Genomic DNA, 12,656 nt, shown 5'->3' with positions numbered 1-12,656 from the left:
TATATGGCCCCACATTGTTGACGTGTCTGCTGGCTGATCTCAATTTTATTTTATTTTTAATTTTTTTTATTACATTGAGCGAGGAGAATGGGAAGAGAAAGGATCATCTCAACGAAGGGTGCTTATCGGACGGATATTTATACTTAGCGATTCGACTTATCGATTATCAATTTATAAATGTAATAATCCGCTAGCCAACCAATAAGATATCAGGTGGATTGATATCGGATTAACAATTATCGGACGGTTATAGGACGATTATCGGACGTTTTATCGGCTAAATCAAATAGACCATAAAAAAAAGTAAGAACTAAAGATAGGAAAAATTTAAGTCTAGATTTATTTATATAATATTTCTCCAATCGATTTGATCTAATGCAAACTATTATATTCCTGATATGTGAACTATTATGTAACTGTATGTTACTGATAACCACTATTTTAGCCCTGGGGCGAGGCGTACCAAAAACGTCTCGGGGCGATGGTGTGAGGCGTACGCTCCGCAATTTGGGACGTACGCTTTGGGCGTACGCCCAGAGACTTTTTCAAATTAAAACAAAATTTGTTGAATTAGTCCTTCATATAATACCTAAATTCTCAAAAGTCAGTTTGGTAATTACTCAAAAGGTTTTAAAAAGGAACTCAAAAATATTAAATTTAAAAGTAAAGACCCATTTTATTGATTTAAGCCCTAATTCATGGTTTTTTTAATTTTTTATCTTGTCCGGTAGTCTGCTAATATCTCCCAAAAGCAACGAATAATTTTTTTTACAAATATAAAGAGAACTTCATTCTTCTTCATAGCAGCAAATTCAAAGTTCAAATTGCAGGTTAATCATCCTTTTTGTTCCTCCATATAGAAAACTTTATTCTTTTAGACTCAAATTACTTATGCTTGTAAGTAACGTATAATAGATTATTTTGATTAGTTTTTTGTGGGGATGGAGCACACATATATATAGTTTTCTTCAATTTTTATGCAATTTTACATGTTTATAAATATTTACTGTCATTATATTATTTTATAAAATATTAAAAATTAAATACCTATGGAGCTTACGCCCCGTGCATCGGGGATTACGTCCCGCTGAGACATATGTAAAACGCCTCGCCTTACGCCCACGCCTTTTAAAACACTGCTAATAACCATGGCACAAGAAAATGTTAATGATCACACATGCTCCCACTTCCACTTGGGAGTAAAAAAGGAAGCAATAGTAAAATATTTATAATTTGTTAACTTAAAAAAAAGAAAGAATGAAGAAAAAGAAATAGCAAAAGACAGGAGTGGTAGACAGAAGCAAGAAGAAAATGATGATGGGTTATGAAGAGGAAGAAAGAGAAAGAAGTGTAAATATAAAATTTTTTTAGCTTATTAATGGTTTATCCGATATGAAAATTGAGTAATTCGCCCCTAAATCGTTAAGCCGTTAATTATAAAATTTCAATCCGTTCGTCAACTATTATCCCAATAACCCGATATCAATAAGCCAATAAGACAATTTTGCGATTCGATTAACGATTACGGTTCGGTTTTGAACCGCCCTAACCTTAACCCCAATTTTAATCCCTCTTTTGCATTGGCTGTAATTTCTTATAACTATCTGGTATTCAAAATTTACATCAACTCATTCCAGATTCATTTAAGTAAAAATGCTTCTTTATCATAAATTTCTCATACATCCCATATTCCCGCTATATTCCTTGATTGTTTGAATTGTGATTTCTTAATTGGCTTACCGTTCTCAGGTCTATCTTAACTCCACTGTACTGGATTTGTTTTTCAAGATTTTTTCTTCGTTTTTGGGCAATTTTCCCGATTATTTGGAAAAGGGGCTTAGATAGGGAAACTTGGAACAAGTAGGTCCTCTCATTTTAAGCAATCTGCAAAAAAATCGTGCTTATATTTGGACTGACATTAACATTTGTTTTGTTTTTTGTTTGTGATTCAAGCCCTTGTTTTTCATGTCACCCACTTTTTTCTTTCTTTTTCTTTGCTTTTGTCCGGTAAAGAAGAATAAAGCAAATATGGAAAATACAATAAATTGGATGATTTACAATTTAATGGTCAAACAAAAATAAAGCAGTTGCTTAGAAGTTACAAATTACAAATCAACGTTTCTTGTTGGAAACAGGGGGGAAAGTAAAAACGATTACAAGATCCTCATTTGCTTTACGTAACGGGAAGCCAACAAAAAGTGTAATGCAAGATTTTGCGACTACAATATGATGGGGTAACATCCACGAAAACAATAGTCCACGATCATAACAAGTACATGCATCAAACATAAGAATCTGCCTCACAATTCCACCGGTACCTGTTACTTTTCTCTAGCAATTCAAAAACTTATGCACGCTAATTATGACACCCTAGTCAAATCCCATATCGACAAAACACGAGAGATGTTGGGTATATAATTAAACATGTCTTAAACCCTAATGATGCATTTTAAAGTCGTACAGGCCTAAGATCAAAGCGAATAATATAACTAGTGGACTAAGTTGTTACATATGGTAGCGAACGCCGAGTCCCTAAGGAGATAGCCGTGCGAACCTAGGCCCAAAGCGGACAATATCGCTGATGGGCTGAGTTGTTACACTAATAAACATTATTTTACATTTTCCCCGGCGGGAAGACATAAGGTATCTAACTTCCTAAAATTACTGCTAGGATACACTACAGAGCATCAATTCTTAAAACTCTTACACCTGTACTTTGAGCATGTTTATAGATTAAGCTTGTGTACTTAACTACACGTTTTACCCTTTTGATTGATATTGAAACTACATAACCATGAGGATGACTTTAAGCTTCATGATACCCGTCAGGTAGGTTAGGCCAGTAGCACATTATTAACCTCATGATTCCAAATCTTCAATCATGGAAGATTGTCTTTGCGTAGGGCTGACACTTCCACCTCGACTTATTTTGAGTGCATCTAAGGCCTTCTGTATTTCCATGTTCATAGCACTGTCCACACTCCCAGATGATAGTTTCTTGTGTGCTTTCTGCAAATGCAGCTTCAGCGAACTGCTGCTCAGGCCAGCGTTCTTTCCACAGATTGGGCAAACCTTCATGCTTGGCTTCCGCTGTTGCCATTCCATTGAAACCTTACCATGCAACTTGCGGTCTAGGTCCAAAAGAATCCTTGCAAAACCATCATTAGGTTGGGCTCGACGATGAACTCGTCTCAGTGTATTCCATGCCTTCAACAAAGTAAACTTCCTGCATCATATCAAACTTTCCATTATGAAGTTTCTTGCATGACTTCTGGAAAACAAACTGCATCACTAGTCTACAGGCCAAGTTTTAACAACAAATAAGCAACTATTCTAATTGCTTCAAAAATGATAAAAGCCAATTGGGCTTGGGAATAGTACCAAGTCTCGAGAACCCGTCTCAGAAATTCAATTTTTGTTCTTTAAATATCCTTCATGGTGTAACTTCTAAATAATTAGCAAGTCAGCTAATGTCCAGTCGTTTGAAATTCAGCTTCACATCAGTCTACAAAACGTAAGTTAATGCATAAACCATTCATTAAATCTTTTGCACTTACTTCCTGAGCATTAGATAAGCAAGAACCACTGTAGCACTCCTGCTTCTCCCTTCAAAGCAATGAACCAGAACCTTCCCGCCATTTTCTTCAACAAGATCGATAAAATCATGAGCTTCGTTAAAGAGTTCACTGATATTAGAATCTTCTTCGTCACATATCTGCCCATCAAGAAAAGTATCACCACACATGCAACCTCTGTTACTATACAATAAATATAAGAGTTGAAGAGCTTCTAAGTGTGTTTAAGAGTTGTTTACAATAACAACTATTACTACTACTCCTCAATCCCAAGCAAGTCGAGTAGATATTTTAAAAAATAAAATAAATGCCACAAACAACAGATTACTTAGTTGCTAACATGGAAACATCAGTAAGAAACTTCTTCAAATTTGTAGCTTGTACACCCTAACAGGTTTGAAAACTACTTCCTCCTGAGTCAAAGATCAAAGGTTTTAGGATAATTATTTCGTAGTATGCAGGGACTATACAGATCGCCTAACTTAATTTTAGGATACTCAACCAAAAAAAGTTATACACAATGGAAGATGGGATGCATCTTGTGAAGAGAAACGAGTGTCATCTCAGTAGCCACATGATGAAGACACAAAAATAGTAGAATTCTAGCACTTCTACTGCTTTAGAAGACTTCAAGACAGAAGTAGTCAGAGATGTGCATCAAACAGAAGGGCCTATCATAAATTAAATGCCAGATTTTAGCCAGAATGAAAAATGTATATCAAACAAAAGCAAGAAGGTTTTGAGGACTCACGGAAAAGTTCTTATATTCAAATAAATCAGGAAACTGGGAGTCTGACTGCCCAGTTTCATTTGCACAGAGACATAAGATATGTGTGATCCCTAAATGTTGCAGTGTGTACACAGATCTAGCAGCAAGTGCGCCACCAATAAACAAGCTGGCTGAGATTGCAGATGGTTTTTCTGTATTTGCAGCATCAGAAATTAATGATATCCTCTCCAGAATGTGCTCAAGCCTGATCTATAAGTTGCAAAATTGAACATGAAAAGGATTACAACAAAGACAAATTACCATAGTGTCTCAGGGAACAAGCTGAGTAGGACATTAGTACCTTCAGCTCATAAGCATCAACCACATAATTACTATCACTTCCTTCAAAGAAACCTGAATTAAAATTGTTTTCCTGGCACAGTTTAACTGCATCACTTTTAAGCATCTCATTCCATTGCTCCAACTCTTTATTTAGTTCTGCATCTACCTGAAAAGGAGAAGCAAATGCCTTTAATTGAGAGAAGGAACTTGCTCGCGACTTAGAATCTTCTTTTTCATAGAAAAAAGTCTCCAGGATATGGAAGAATTTTGTGCAAAGAGACAAATAAAATTCTTAAAACATTACTGAAATACTTTTAATGATACCCAGCAAATAAAGTAGATTTTTTTGCAAAGACAAACACTTTCTTGTTGGAGTAAATTTCCAATGCACATCACAAACCTTAGCAAACTTGTGAAAGTCACGGAGTTTTGAAGTCAAACGGAGACTACGAAGTGGCTCACCACTGCCCTTACAGAGCTTTCCTTGCCAGCTATCACGTGAACTTGGAGAAACGGTAGAATCCAAGCTGTCTCTGCATCCTGAAGATGATGGTCTAGTAGCTGTTCTCTGACACTCTGATTCATTTGAATCCAAATAATTATCATTTGGTGTGCGTTCTTTACTTGGTGTTGAGGGGCAATGCCCCGCAACGCCAGCAGATTGTGAAGGTGATTCAGGAATTACCAAGTCTTCTTTCTCAAGATCGCCAGCAGAAGCTCTGTTGATAATATTAAGAAATACTCGAAAGAGGCTATCCAGCTTCTGATGAAGTGTGACAACGAATATATGAAATCCCTGCAGGTCACGTAGAGCTGCACGAAATCCACTCCGGAACTCATGCACTATTGAAGCCGCGTCAGCTGCTTGATAGTTGTTCATTGTATCAGAATCCTCTGGTGGAGATCCTAATTTTCCTCCCGTAATCTCATATAATATTTTTGAAGCATACTCGGGACTATTAATTAGGAGCTCAACCAGCTTAGGATAATTTTCTTGATCACTTGCACGCTTTCCTGCAGGTGGTCTTCGAGGAACCCCAGAGTCTATTGCTACAATGTGAAAATCTGGACATGTTGACTCATTTGAAGTTTGACTTACACTCATATTGCTGGATTTTGGAGATTCTGTGATGTCTGAAAGGTCGGAACTCTGTGATATTAATCCTGGGTTAGGAGTGCTTATTCTGCTATCTACAGAATTAGCTCTTCTTTCTTTCTGAAGCGCCCGAATCACTCTCGGCCTATATCTATCAATTGCAGAATCAAAGGCTGCTGCTAGTGCGTCCAAGTTTGCAGCATTCACTTTATCAGCTAACAATAAATTTGCAGGGTTACCGCGCCATCTGAGATGGCGACATGGAAGCCGATCTTCATTTCTGATGACAAGATCCAACATCAAAACCCTACCTAGCGCTGCCGCGGTCCTTTCTCCTGCTTCTCGTGAATCAAATGCATTTGAGCTCTCCAACAGAGGGGACCCATGTATGTAACTGAAATAGCAAGTCATAAGGCCAACGAAAGTATCAAAATACGATTCTAGTGACTTATAACATTTTCTTAGACCAAAACTACCTATTTCTTTTGGGGTAGTAAAAGGAGAAATGTCACACAAGGACTTCCCAAAGTGGTAGCTGTCCTAGTGCACCAAAAACTAGACATATAATCTGCAGTACTCGCAAAGCCCCAACAAAGTAGATTACCTAACTTGGTCTTTCACTCCATTTCCTACTTTCGGCTCCATCATCTTTAACTATTTCCTTCATATATATTTTTTCACAATCATAAAATAAAATATTCCACATTTTTAGTAATATATTCAAGCTAAACAGTAATAAATAAATGTGTATGCATCAAGCCTACAATGATTTATGCGTCAGCATACATTGGTAAACCCATACATACTATTGAATGATAGAGGATTTCCTGGAAGATATTCTCCATATCAAGATCTGATCCTCAGATTTTAGGGATAATTGTTGTAATCTAGAATATCAGATTTCTGATTCTTTTTGTATTTTATATGATTCTGTATAATCCCAGATTTTATGGGATTTAGGTGATTCTGCTTCTCAACCTCTTTGGTATATAAAGCCATGTACATGACATTGAAAGATATGAATGAAATTATTCAAGTATCTTACTCTTTCCACACATATTAACACAAGAATGAAGCAAAGAGTTGCTTGTCCGTCCACAAGTAGGCAGCAGCTAGTAGAAAAGATTGCCTGATCCAATAACAGCTCATCGGCTTTTGGCTTATGCTTTCTAAGAGGCCTAATTTGATAAGTTTTACAACCTAAAAAGAGCAAAAGTACCTATCAAATAAATTTGCTTACTGTGAGAAACAGCCTCTTGACTACATTCTCATAATTTTCAAATTGCATTTATCTAAATTATCATCCATCTCAGGCACCAATTCACCAGCAAAGAGATATCAAGAAATAGGGAAATTAATGCACATGTGCTCTACCGCCCCACAAAAACATCAAGTCGTATACGCACTTCATTAACATAAGGCACCGGCTTAGCTCAAGAGCTTCCAGAAGTTCTGAACACGTCATTTCCACAATCCCATCACCTTCCGAAATCGCTGCATCTTTTGCTTTTTCTGCAGCTTCCTTGATCTGTAGCCACTCTGGGCTACAATTATGAATAACCCTGGACTGCAATATTTTCGGAACATAGTTAAAGATATGACATACAAAATCTCCCTAATAAAACATATAAACAATTATAATGAAGTGAGAAGGAACAACTTGTGGAGTTTGGACACCTAGCCACTTTGCAAATTCATAACCCAGACGTTCTGATTGTGTAGCCATCCTCGAAGATGATATCTTTATAACAGCCGCAGCTTCTTTTGGAGAAGCGTCATCATTTTCAGGTTCGTTAAATAGCGCAAAGAATACAACACCCCCAGAATTTACAGTCACCTGCGTTCAGTTGCATGAGCAAATAATTATTAAGAACACAACAATAATTGTAAAATGCTTAAAGTGTCATGCGTAGTTGACCATCCCTTTGCCACTCGTTTGTTACTTCTAATATCTATAAAAGTTGATTTTATACAGTAGGTTCATTAATCTCTCATACCAGAAAGTATGTTCAGTTGAAAATGACACATAAGATTATAAAATAGCATTCATGAAGCTCCTCAGTAAGGGAAAAAACAAAAGTTTTAAGGAACTTGAAAAGAAAAAAGAGCTGTTAGATAACTAAGGCAAATGCTACTAATTTTTTCTTTTGGATAAGTAAGGACCACGCTATACTTGTTTCAGTCAATTCTACCTCTTATTCAGACAATCAAGTACTGAGCAAACAAAATATCAAAACTGAAATACCTCTAATGCTTTATTGGTTTCATCCTCGGACTGTTCGGTACTACTACTGTGTTCCGTGTGGTGAAGAGAAGACAGCATGTTCCATGAAAAGGTGTTTGATTCAATGTCCAAAACCGCGGCTTTGCCAAGTCTCTCCCATAAATTTACTTCTGGTGTTTGCTCAGATGGTAGAGGATCAACCTGATCAAGACTCGACTCTACTGCACTGAACAAGAATTATACTAGAGCTACATTATAATTGCAGTCTGTACATTTTATAGAGCTCAATGAGTCCATGCAATTATTTGCACAATCGACAGAAAAAAGAACTAAATTCCTATTCGTTTAAGGATATGGGCCCACAACAGCACCTAATACTTTTGCTCTCATCTGAAAGTTTGAAATTTTTCTTGAAAGTTTGAAATCTTTACCTCATCAAAGAAAAAGATGTGTTAGAACAAGGGCTTTAAAAAGAGATGGTGTCACTTATTTAATCAAAGTTCTCATTCTTCCCTTTTTTAGGAAGTGTCAACATGGTTGTAGATTCACACTCAAAAGAAACTTCATCCCCCAACTCTAAGCAACTTAGTAGCTACCATTGAAGGAAAGAGCTTTTGCCAAACTTAGGTACTTATTTTTCACTTGATTTCCTTGTGAAGAAGATGTTCTTTTACTCCGAGTCCTATGTATAGAAACAGAACAGAACAAGCCAACTTACAACTCCTACATTTCATTTCACATGGTACTCTTTCCTTTTTGGCCAATTCCACAAAGATTGACACATTTATGTATTTGGGAACTCTTTAATTTAACATTCTGGTTTTACCTTTAACAACATGCTCTTCGGAAATTGAAGCCGCATCTATAGACAACAAGATACTGTGGGTTAACAAAGGCGGATCCAGGATTTCAAGAGGATGGGTGCACTGTTGTGAAGAGGTGGATCTAGAATTTATATTTGATGGGTTTAATTTAACTTTAGTCTCTTACCATGAACCCACTACACTTTTAAAATTATAGGTTCAAAATTATATTCTTATTAAAATTTTAGTAAGTTTCACATATATATCTATACTCCGTACCAAAAACAAGACCGTTTGGAATGGGATTTGAACTGCCAATCACTTGTAGAGGTGCACCCAATAATAATTGCATCATAGGAGTGAGCATGGGTGCATACACATATTTAAATAATTTTGAAGAAATATGACATTGTTATACATGATTTAGGGAGAGGAGTATGGGTTCACGTGAACCCGTACCCCTTAACCTAGATACGCCTCTGGGTACTTTGATTTGGGTTGTACCAAAAATGTTCCTTTTTTCCTTAAACGTCATAAATAGCCAAACACCACTCTATAAAATGAAATAAATGTACTAATAACTGTCATTTAGCAACTACCGACTGAAGATAAAAATAAAAAAGCACAACTTGCAAACTGTGGTCCATAATTAGTTATAGCTCTTGGCAATAAACTCAAGCGCAGTATAACAATAAATTTCAAGAAAGACAACTCACATTAGGTTTAAAAAAAACAGTCACTAATATCAAATCTCATTTAATGCTTTTTTTCTTTTGAAGATTACACTGTCTAAATCTAACTCTCAAAGTTGTGCTGTGATGGTAGGCTAGGAGCTCGTGTTTTAGCTACATTTTGCACACTAGATACTACAATTTGATTGTATTTGAGCCTAATTGCTAATACTTTGTACTTATTACGTGTGTTATACTGTGTAGGATGTCATTTCGAGTGGAGAAACAAGTTTGGAGCTAAAATAGATGATTTGGAGCTTTGAAGTCTGAGTAAAAACCGGACGAAAGTATCCTTTCCAAGCCGAAGTAGTAGAAATACTCTATAAAATTTGCACATGCGCGGCACATGGCGCGCCGCCCCACACAGTGCGCATGTGGAAAAGTTCAGAGAGTTGATTTTTACACTCTGCTGGAAATTTGCACTAGCTCCCCGCGGCGCATGGCGCGGCGCGGTAGGGCATTTTTTCCAGTTGGGAGAGCATTGGAGGCTACAAGACACAGAATTTCATCATCTTTCCATCAATTCAATACGGGAGTTTGGATTATAACGTTAGATTGATATTTTCTCACTCTTTAATTATATTTGCGATGACCTCCTCCATAATTATGGAGTAGTTTACCTTAGGGTTTGACATGATTTGATGACTTGGTTGTTGTTTATGGATTTGACTACTGCTTAATTGCTTGAATTTATTGGAGGAGCTTTAATATAGTTGTGATTTTATTCTTTATAATGTTTAGTATTGCAGTGTATGCCTTAGTTTATTTTGGTAATTCTTTGAAGTAATCGAGAGAGCTTTTTGAGTTACCATTTAAATTACGATTGAGAAATATTCGCGAGAAGTTTCTCTTAGATCATTCCTACCAATAGATTCTTACAAGTTTTACCGCACTTCACATTAGTTTATTTGAAAGATTTAGATTTAATCGAGAGAGGAGTCGAATAAGAAGTATAAGCTAATGACCTATTAAATTTGTGAGAATCGATAGAACCTCTAGAGTGAAATATAACAGTATCATATCCAGAATAACAATCTTGCATCTATCATGTCAAAACCCTTATTTCAATTGCTTTACTTTAGTAGTTAATTGTAGTTCGTAATCATTCCAATCAAGTTTTGATCATCCTGAATAGCAGTTAAACCAGGAATTACTAGAGCATTGTTTAAATTCAATCCATGTGGAGACTATAATCATACTATACTATCTTTGACTAGCGCATCAATTTTGCGCTCAATATGCAATTCTTGGGCTAATAGCATGATTAAGCATCAATGTCAGTTTTTTTAGTATAAGATAATATTATGATGAATATAAGTCATTGTGTTTAAGAACAAGGATGAACCTTAATGGCATGCTATGGGCTCTGGGGAGCCGATGAGGGAATCCAGAAGAGCGGTAATTGCTGCTGCGCTTACGGACCAGCTCCAGCCATTGGGCGAACCTATACGCCGGCCCCGCCGTTATATCCCCCAACATATACAGCACCTGCAAATTGCAATGCAAATGCTCCACCCTTCAATTATTCAATCACATTACTCAATAAATAAAACATTATTAATAAAAAAATTAAAAATTAAAAAACAGACCCGAGAAGTGACAGTGAGGGGCAACGGAGCCTCCGGCTCCTCAGATCCCAGCTCGAATGAGTCTTTCTCCTCTTCTTTCTGCATAACACATAAATTTTCTTCCCCACTTATAAGATCGTTATAATAAGCAATATAAATCGATAATTCAGATCTATATAGTACGATATACACACATAGTGCAAGTAAAGCAAAACTAAGAGCTCATAATGATTAATGTGCGATGCGTATATGGGTTATTTTTTGTGAAAAAGGGAAGAAAGGACATGAGTGTGGTGATTTGAATAGAAAAAGTTAATCCTAATAGTTTGAAGGAAAGAGGAGAGCGTGCCTGAATGGAGTACATGTCTTGATACTCATTGGTCATTGCCTTTTCTTTTCTTTCAAAAAGCAAATTAGATTTTGCCGCTTTTTCTGGGTCGTTGAGACTTTTAGAGAGAGAGAGAGAGAAATTTCGCAGATGGTTCCTTTTTTTTTTTTTTGGTTCGACAGTGACGATGAGGGAAAGTGCAGCCTCGCTCGGCGTAACTGAGCGTGATAACGAGGTTACGCGTTTGTGGAAACAGGCCTGTTACAGAAATATACTTATAGTCCAGACCTCACCAAATTTCGCGCATAGCGTCGCGAAACTTAGTGCACCGGACACACAGTCTGCTGCTTTGTGTTATTGCAAATTTTTCGTTAGCCCATGTACTTATTTGTATGTACGGTTCAGTCACATACTTCTCCGTGTTTTTCTTCCTCCGATTTTAACTAATCTATTTGTTCAAATTTCTAAAATTTGTTTATTTGAACAATTACTTTGTCGAGTGAAATTTACAAAAGAAACAAACTTTTTGATAATAACAATTTGTTTTTGCAGAAATCATTTGAGAAGAATTTTATTAGTATTATAGAAGTTATTTGTGTCTTGCCGATCTTTTCCCAAGTGTTTTTAGTTTCAAATTGTGCAAAACAAACATGTTAGTTTGTTCATTTTTTCAGTTGTCTAAGACTTCAATATACATAAGAATACTTCTTTGATGGTCAAACTGGAGTATCATTCATAAAAAGTTGCTCTTTAATAGGATCAATCCTTACTCAAAGATTTCGCTTTTGAGTCGTTGTAATGTAGAAATTTCTGATAAGGAGCGACTTCCCTTTTAATGTGTCTTATGTGATACGAATTCGAATTAGTCGAGCCAATATACATAATACCGGATAGTTAAACTATAAAAGAAAAAGTTTAGTATTTTCAATATTTGGGATTTCACCATCAAGGTTTCACAAACAGATTTGAATAAAATTGCCTATCCAAGATTGCATCTCTTTTTACCAAAGTATTAACCCATATTTATATGCTAGTGCCCATAAATGGATTCATGAATTTTGGAACATCAAATTTATTCACATTACTTATATTAAGATGATAAATAAAATTAGAATAATGGATAAAATCTGTAGTTTGATGTAAACTAAAGAACCAGTTGTTATTGAATTTTTTCATTTTCAAGTAAAACAGCTATTTAAACACCAACTCTTTTGATGTCTAGGCTCTCTATATCGTTTTATGGTGTGCCTCACATAACTGACATTAATTATGTATGACCT

At 36.1% G+C, this 12,656-nt stretch overlaps 1 protein-coding gene across 4 annotated transcripts; it reads right to left on the bottom strand.

Moving 5' to 3' along the window:
* Positions 1–2,404: 2,404 nt before the first annotated feature.
* LOC107771217 (dual specificity protein phosphatase PHS1) lies at positions 2,405–11,691 on the bottom strand. Of its 4 annotated transcripts, XM_016590560.2 has the most exons (12): positions 11,398–11,689; positions 11,070–11,147; positions 10,826–10,968; positions 7,968–8,172; positions 7,383–7,559; positions 7,129–7,289; positions 5,312–6,116; positions 5,089–5,202; positions 4,646–4,792; positions 4,327–4,554; positions 3,558–3,715; positions 2,405–3,226 (listed from the first exon to the last, which is right to left on the bottom strand). In XM_016590560.2, the coding sequence occupies exons 1-12, from the start codon at positions 11,431–11,433 to the stop codon at positions 2,860–2,862; spliced, it is 2,619 nt and encodes an 872-aa protein (XP_016446046.1). In that variant the 5' UTR covers positions 11,434–11,689; the 3' UTR covers positions 2,405–2,859. The 4 variants fall into 4 exon arrangements, with proteins under 4 accessions (XP_016446046.1, XP_075107550.1, XP_016446045.1 ...); XM_075251449.1 differs by having other exon boundaries at positions 4,327–4,496; positions 4,606–4,792; positions 5,027–6,116; positions 11,398–11,691; XM_016590559.2 differs by having other exon boundaries at positions 5,027–6,116; positions 11,398–11,685.
* Positions 11,692–12,656: the final 965 nt, after the last annotated feature.

This window comes from Nicotiana tabacum, chromosome 4, assembly GCF_000715075.1.
Source record: "Nicotiana tabacum cultivar K326 chromosome 4, ASM71507v2, whole genome shotgun sequence".
Taxonomy (NCBI): domain Eukaryota; kingdom Viridiplantae; phylum Streptophyta; class Magnoliopsida; order Solanales; family Solanaceae; genus Nicotiana; species Nicotiana tabacum.
The sequence above is the reverse complement of the archived record's forward strand: the minus strand, read 5'-3'. Positions and strand labels throughout refer to the sequence as shown.

Bases quoted from the DNA above. Each gene is read 5' to 3' on its own strand.
- LOC107771217 (XM_016590559.2), bottom strand. From the start codon at position 11,433: ATGACCAATGAGTATCAAGACATGTACTCCATTCAG. The intron at 7,290-7,382 runs GTTGTTCCTTCT...AAAATATTGCAG, and splicing joins TAGGTGTCCAAACTCCACAA to TCCAGGGTTATTCATAATTG. The intron at 6,117-7,128 runs GTGCGTATACGA...TTGCTATTTCAG, and splicing joins CGGTGCCTTATGTTAATGAA to TTACATACATGGGTCCCCTC.